Source organism: Pelmatolapia mariae, linkage group LG3_W (genome assembly GCF_036321145.2).
Source record: "Pelmatolapia mariae isolate MD_Pm_ZW linkage group LG3_W, Pm_UMD_F_2, whole genome shotgun sequence".
Classification (NCBI taxonomy): domain Eukaryota; kingdom Metazoa; phylum Chordata; class Actinopteri; order Cichliformes; family Cichlidae; genus Pelmatolapia; species Pelmatolapia mariae.
In genome coordinates, this window is record NC_086229.1 from 29,200,614 (window position 1) to 29,208,725 (window position 8,112).

At 44.3% G+C, this 8,112-nt stretch overlaps 1 protein-coding gene across 1 annotated transcript; it reads left to right on the forward strand.

Annotated features, from left to right (window-relative positions):
* Positions 1-2,836: 2,836 nt before the first annotated feature.
* Positions 2,837-5,273, forward strand: LOC134621712 (CST complex subunit CTC1-like). Its single transcript, XM_063467967.1, has 6 exons — positions 2,837-2,925; positions 2,999-3,161; positions 3,367-3,422; positions 3,529-3,685; positions 4,978-5,098; positions 5,182-5,273. The coding sequence occupies exons 2-6, from the start codon at positions 3,030-3,032 to the stop codon at positions 5,271-5,273; spliced, it is 558 nt and encodes a 185-aa protein (XP_063324037.1). The 5' UTR covers positions 2,837-2,925; positions 2,999-3,029.
* The last annotated feature ends 2,839 nt before the right edge of the window (positions 5,274-8,112 follow it).

Genomic DNA, 8,112 nt, shown 5'->3' on the forward strand with positions numbered 1-8,112 from the left:
GAGCTCAGCTCCTGGAGCAGGAACAGGGTGTTAAAATTAACTTCAGGATGGGACAGACTGTGTGAGCACCTGGTGGGAAGGATTCCTTTAGGTTCATTCACTGATGTGTTTTTAATGTAGCACGTTTTATTTTGGCTTTATTAAGAACAGCAGATGAAGATAAAATCATTTTTATTTGAGAAATGTCTTAAAACCATTTTGTCCCCAGTCTGGATCTGTTCTTTGTGGGGTTTCTATCAAAAACAGTTTCATGGTTCTCACAGAGCGTTTCAGACGTGTTTCAGAGACACGTTCAGCTGATTCAGGTCTCTCAGGAGTGAGATGTTTCCTGTGTCTGATCCAGCAGCATCACTTCATTCATGTCTTCACGTCTTCAGGTCCTCCTGAGGTCACTTATTGTCAGGTGGCCATCAAACCTCAGAGGAAGGCTGGCAGGAGGACAGGTAACACAACAACCACACACATACACAGTAATGGATGTTATCCTCTCGCTCTGACGCTGTAAACCAGTATATTACTGCTCTGATGTGGCCTCTGTAGAAAAGAGTGTCAGGCCCTTGAAGTGCACACAGGTGGGTCTAAATGTGGTGCTTTAACTGAGTTCCAGCATTTTTATTAAATTATGACCTGAAAAACCTGTTTAAGCTCTGTTAGAAACTGCACCAATACCATCAGACATAGATCCATGATCTAGTGGGAAAACATTTAATATCTGTGATGTAGATACATATATGAACGTTGGTACCCTGAACTTTTGAATCCACCTTCACAAAGTGCATTTTGGGTCAAATTTAAGGGTGATATTAGCATGTGTGATTAAAAAAAGCCTCCTTTAGATAAAAGAGACTGATCCTTTTTGCCAAACTGCTTAAAGAAGTTGTTGAAATGTTTTACACTGAGCTGATGTCATGAGTCATGATGTCAGAGCTCTGTGTGTATGTGAGCTTCCTCTGGCATGTTGAACAGGTGAGTCAGCACTTAGATCTGTGGGAGCTCTGTAAAGTGTTCACAGTGACTGTGGGTCAGTAACAGCTGCCCACTGAGTCACTGACACACACTTCAACATCGTGTGACATCCCACTGACTCACAGCTCTGCAGCAGTTTCTACTGCCGTCTGTAGAGGGCGCCAGAGGCATGGACGTGAAAAGTGTTAAAGGCAGATGACAGTGTGCTCTGTGTGAAGCTTAGAATAACCCCGCTCTGCTTTGTAATCTAATGTTTCCTGTAAAGTCTTCTCTGTATGGGCCTTTGTCTGATTTTAAAGTGTTACATGAAAAAACGTGAAGCTTTTTATGACTTTATGAATAAAACTCAACAACCTGAAATCTTCCTGTTTTTACGAGTGCTGCATTCAGGTGCAGCACTCGCTGGTGAGCCTCACAGCTCAGATATAACAGGACATAATCATTTAAAGTACAAGCTGAACATACACAGTCAGAGCCAAAGACCTTTAACAAAAGCAAAATGAACACAGTAAAAATGAACATGTCACAGGAAATCTATCACGAGGTGTGTTTGAGTGTTTATGAAACACAGTTTTATGCACTAACCAGCAACCAGCAGAAGGCGTCTGTGAGCCAGTCCTGTCTGCTCCTGTTTCATTGTATTGATTCTGTTCTTCTTTCAGTCTCCTGGACAAAGGTCCTGTCCAAATTCATGGGCTGTATCCTCCTGAGGACCCGGCCTTCGTGGTCTACGTGGGCCGGGTCCTCAGAAGGTCGGGTAAGCTGGAAGTAAACGGCTGTGAAATTGGACAGTCTAGCCTTCAGATTAGTGTCACCGCTGTCTCAGTGGAGTTTAATAAACTCGGCCGTCTGCTCCTTGCTATCTAAAATATAACAGGACACTGACGTAAGTTCTCGACCGTCTCACACTTCTGTTTAATCAGTTTTCTGTTTGACGTTTAGTCAGCTGTGTGAAAACCAAGGAGGAACCCACCCAGGGGATTAATAAAGTTTTATTTTATCTAATCTGATCTAATAACTTTAATCTCAGCCAAACAGATTTAGCCATGAACAAATAAAACACTGAAAAAAGCAAAAACAATAAAATTTTTAGGTTGTCTAAGTGACTTACATATTAAGTTTAACCTGAGTAGGGAAATGATCTGAAAATGATGTGCCGGGAGTTGTGCCGTTCTCGACCCTCGAGCTCCCGGTTAGCTATCGAGCTGGTGGGTAACAGACGTCTCCAAAAACGTCGAAGCACTTTTAGAAATATGCGATATCTTGATAAACTGAGCAGATATTCGAAGTTTACACAGCTACATTCTCGCCTGAAAATATGTTAAAAGTTTATTTTGTGACCGAGAAAGATTAATAAGAGTAATTTTAAAACTTAGTAGCGGCCGCCATTGTTGGAAACTAGAGTTTGGCTGGGCTGCGCTATGAATTCTGGGATATGGTGGGCCACGAAGGACACACCCGACCCATCCTTCAAATTCGGGGAAAAGGAGGATGCATTTGTCGGCTGCATTCGGAGGAGTCTACGAATTTGGACAGCCTTCGGCGCGTCGCTGTGACGTAATCGGTCTACAAATGCGTCCTCAGGAGGATGCAGCCCATGAATTTGGACACAGATATAGACAGGCTTATAAATGTTTGGACTCTTTATTTGGACTCATTTCCAACCAATGTAACCCAACAATAAAATTATGAATTATCTTCCATAAATAGGCTGTTGATCTTCTTTACTCATTTCAGGTGTTACCAGCAAAATAGTTGCATGTTTAATCATCTGGGAATGTACCCAGATTAATTTATTTATTTAGACAGAGATCTTGACCCCCCAATGTTCAATACAAAGTTACGCTGATGGTTACGTACCTGTGTGGTTTACCTGTGTGTGTGTTTCAGGACAGGAAGTGTGTACTGCACGTACTTACCTGTCAGCTCGATAACTGTGGTCTCCCTGGGAGACACCAGGTAAGTTTACAGGGCAGGTAAAGTCTGGTTCACGTGTTTGTCGTGCTGTTGTTTATTTGTTTGTTTCTATCAGCTCGGCCCAGCCTCCTCCTCCTGCTCCCATCATGCACCTGGGTGAGTGGGCTCTGAGCAGCAAGCAGAGGTGCACTGTGGGACAGGTCAAAGGTCACGTGGTGTGTTTCCTGTTCCTGCAACTGCAGTGGAGCTGCTCGCTGTGTGGCAGCGTGTACACACAGGTACTGCATAAAATACACACAGTGTGTACAGGATGTGTTTAGTTGTAGTTTCTCGGGTGCAGTGAAAGTACTCAGAGTGCTTCATGTGTTGTTAGCGTGTTGGTGGTGTGTTAGTGTTAGTGCACGTAAGTAAAGTGTAGTTTTGGAGTAAACTGCTCACGATTTCAGGTGTGTGTGTGTTTACCTGTTGCTCTCTCTCTCTCAGGGCTGCAGCAGCTCTCAGTGTCACTCGACCTCGTCAGTGTTTCAGTCCACAGCAAAGTAAGAGCAGCTTCCTGTTGAGCTCACCTGCTGATACATGTTAATCACCTGGATCAGTCAGGTGACAGTCACATGATCAAACCATGTCGCTCTGCTCTTCGATCAGGCTGGTGATTGATGACGGGACAGGTGAGGCTCACGTCTGGTTCTCAGCTGCTCTGGTTCGTGCTCTGCTGGGATTGGCTGATGCTCAGTGGGAGGGGCTTCAGAGAGCACTCAGGGTCAGAGGTCACATCAGAATCTTCCCTCGTGGGCAGAGCCAGGTCAGTACCACCTGTCAGGTGTATATATTTACCTGTCACAGGTGAGTCACGTGCTCATCGTCCTCTTTAAACTTTATTTTGTCTTTAAAATTTAAGATCGGGTCATTTTTTATTTCTGAGGCTTTAACTGTGAAAGGGCACATCCTGTTTGCATCCTGGTAACAGCTCCGTCTGCTCACACTGCTGAACTGGTTTGGGGGCGTGGCCACTTCCACCTTTAAAAGTCTGTAGGTGTGACGGACCCACGCTGGGCTCACGTGAACAGGGGGGAGGGGCCTTACAGCCGTGTGTTTCAGCGAGACTCAGGTCGTGCCCCTGACTCCACCCACTCGACCTGAAGAAGCAGCAGGTGGTGTAGTTCTGAGGGTAATCAGGGCTGACCAGCTCCATGTTCACTGCAACGCCACACCTCCCACACGGAGGGTGGAGACCACAGGGGAGGGGCAGGACAGCGAGAGGCATTTAGGACTCGGGTCACACCAGGAGAACCCACAGGGACCCTCCACCCACAGGTGGAGCTGTGTTAACTGAATATTAATTTTTGTCCTTTACTGCAGAAAATAATTATAATCATAAGAAAGTGAGATTAGTATCAAACAGTAACAGTTTCTAAAAACACAAACGTGGAGTCTAAACTGAGACGTCCTGTTTAAAATAACAAGAACACGTTTTAACTCCATAAACTGTGACACGAGACTCTTTATGATTAATGAGCACTTATTTCCATTTATGGTTTTAACTCATATCTGTTATTTGTTATTCACTTTGCAAAGCTCAGTTTGTAGACTCAAGTTCAAACTGAGGGTTTTCTTCATATTTACAGTCGGTGTAAAAACGTCAGAAGGTTTGAGTGAAAAGAAAGAAACAGACGTTTGTGAGGATTCACATTGTGGATATCTGAGCTTATCAGAGTGTCAGGAAGTGAAACCTGAAGAAAGTCAAAGAGCCGCCCAGTACAGAACAAGCCTGTCAGAGCAAAGACTTCAAAGACTCTATAGGCTGCACAGGGACACACTGTGAGCTCACAGAGCTCCACGTCTGCAGAGCAGACACCTTCAGCCACACTGCTGAGGACGACCGGGACAAAGACCCTGCAGACTGAAACGTCCTGTGGTCAGAGGAGGTGAAACGAGAAGAAGATGCAGCTACAACCCAAAGAACAGCGTCCACACAGTGAAGCACGGTGGGGACACTGTGGGGGGACACCACAGAGAGAAACAGACGTCCTGCATGACGTTTCCACAGGGCCGAGCCGTGAGTCTGCAGTCACATAACCTCTGTCTCTGTCTCAGGTGTGTGACGGGGACGCTGACGACTTCCTCCTCCACTTCCTGTTGTGTCTGTGCAGCAGTGATGTCATGATTCGGCCGCTCAGCCTCACCTGCAGGAAACGCACCAACCAGAGACCAGAAGGTAACCCCACCCTCACCACCCTGACCAACCTGACTGCAACCTTCAGTCGTGTGTGTGTGTGTGTGTGTGTGTTTGTGTTTCAGAGGTGAGGAGGTTCACTCGAGGAGACAGAGAGTTCCTGACCAGACTGGCTCCTCCCCTTCAGCTCACCTGTCTCCACCTCCACCCTGACTGAGCTCCACCTGCTTTGTTCTGACTTCATCTCTTCTACGTGTTCGTACAAATAAAACTTTATTGTTCCTCCTCCTGTCACACGGTATCTCACCTTCACTGACCCTAACGCTGGTGATCAGGGTCAGAGGTCACACGAAGCTCTCTGGGTTTAACCCAACTGTCATCATCACAAAGGGGCCTATAACAGGTCATGTGACCCTTCTACAGGAAGTGATCCCTGTGAGTGGCGCCTACATCAGAGACGTTCTCAGATGGTGATTCATAAAACCTGCACCAGTAAAATCTGACAGTAGAAGGATGATGAGTGAAACTGGTTAATCTGGTGTTTGTGGCACAGAGCGGGACAATAAAGGTTTGACCTCCACTGTGTGACACGTGTGTCTCTGGGTCAGGTGTAACTCCCACAGCCTGTAGTTCAGATTCTCTCTGTGTTTGTGAAGTAAAACTAAACACTGTGAACGTGTTTCAGTTTCTTTACAGACGTCAGACAGTGAAAGCTTCAGCCTGACCAGGAAAGAATCAGTCTGCTTTAAATCACACTTACTTTAAAATTCATTTCTCCTCACCTTCATGTGTTTTGTATTATTTGATCTTATACTGAAAGAGTTCATCCATCGACACATTTTAATCCTGCAACATTTCACCGTGTTAGTTTGTCATAAATTGAACTATTTTAGGTTAAATGATTTCAGTTCATCTTTCCAATAAAGCTGGCAGCTCTGAAACAACTGTTCTCTCTGAGGGTGTTTTGCATGTAAATAAAAGTGAAATCATTAAATGTAAGTTGTGTGAACAGAGCCGTCCAGTGGAGCTCCTCAGGGCTCTGTGCTTTCACCACTTTGTTTTCTATGCTAATGAGTGTCAGAGCACGTCAGCATTAGTCCTTCAACATGGTCACAGCCACTGATGAATGTGTTCAAATGTGGGGTTTTTAATCCAGGTTTACATCACACTTAAACAGTCTCCATGAAACGGGCCTCTGCACTCATTCATCCTTCATCCTGGAGATCACTCATCTAAACCAACTAACATGAAGAATGTGATGTTTTCAAAGCTAACATGTACAAACAATTGTTATGGATGCGATTAAATGTATTTAGGAGCGATGATTTGTGAAATCCTACATGCGTGTTCTAACATGCATCATGCTAACATGATGGTATGAGCTGAAAATAAATAACATAAAGTTAATAGTTTATCTGCAACAAAACTTTTTCACCGGTTCAGTTTTTGGTGTCGGGGTCTTTTCCATATACGGTGGTGCTGACCTCGTAGGGAGCAGCGCTGGGCTCTCCAAATCACGGACAAACAGTATCCCACATTCTTGATTTTTAGTTCACAAACACTTGTTGTAATGACTAACTTACTCCTGACATTTTGGACATGTTAGCTCTTTATACAGTAAAGTTATAGTGGGATACAAATAACATCAGGCTGATCCTGCCACGATTTGTTCCCCTGGTTCAAATCACAGACAAACAGTATCCTACAGTTGTTTATGTTTTTGAACCCATTTTGCAGAGGGATTGAAAAATGTATTGATAGCAATGTTGAATATTATTACACAGGAAAAAAAACAACTACATGTAAAATAATCACACCGTGACGCCTCTGCCTTTCTAAATGGAGGGACAGTAACTGCGTGTGTGTATGTAAGCGTGTTACACTGCAGATAGTCAGATTAACAGTATTTTGTCTCTATCTGCCATTCTGCAGTTCATCTCATGTAAACAATAACGTGGCGCACAGCGTGACGTGAAAAAAGGCACATGCCTTTGACGTTGTGTGACGAACTCTGTATTCCTCGTCCACACGTAAACGCAAAAAAGGAGTTTTAAAAAATCTCTGTGGTGATTCGAAAAGTCGTTCACGTGTGGACGAAACAGCTGCGTGTTCAAAAATACCCGTTTAGGTGCGGATATAGTGTAAAAGAGATAGTAGTTTATTTTCTTGCTACCTGTAATTTATTGCAGATTACTTGTATTTGCTTAATTGTTTACTAAATGTTTGAGGTGTGAAATAAACAGCAATGGAGCAAAATATGGGTGTGTGTGGTTGGAGGATGTGTTTGTGAGTGTGCGTGCTACGTGCGGGGGGGTGGGGGGGACATTTTTCTTGTAAAACAAAGGGGGGCCCAGCAAAAAGAGATTGGGGACCACTGATTTATGGACACTCAAATTAACAGAGTGACATTAAACGCACCTCATTGCCTGCCTTAGCGTTCTTCGCAGCTGCACTTCACCTCAAAGGTCGGTTAATACTTTGGATTTAACTTAACCCGGGCCGTGCAGAGACGTTTAAAGGGGCAGGTGCTCAAAGCTAAAAAGGGGCACATTGAACCAGGCTGAATAACAACAACACACATTCATCAAGAATCTAATATGGGATCGCATCATATTATATCACTGTTGTGAGGCAAAGCTAACGTAGCCTATATAGAGATTGAAAATGTGACGTCATTCAGGGGTAAAACCGCAAAGGATTCTGGGAGGTGGTGGTAAGAGGTACTAGCGGGCACTGGCTTTCAATAGAAATCAGTTAAACAGCGATAAAAAGAAACATAAAATGGCAAGAAGCTGTTGTATTATTAACTGCACAAGCCGGGCGAACGACAGCCGCGTGAAGTCGACGGGAAATGCGTTTGGTTTTTATCGGATTCCGGCGTGAAAGAGAAATTGTCCAAGCCATGTCTCCGAAGTCACGAAGAGGCGATGGATGGCCTGGATTGCCGCTATCCTAATACCTAATATAACGTTCGAAAACACTCCACCTCACATGTTAGTCTGCTCCAAGCATTTCCACAAAGGTAAGTGTTTTGTGGTAGTTAATACGTCTTAATT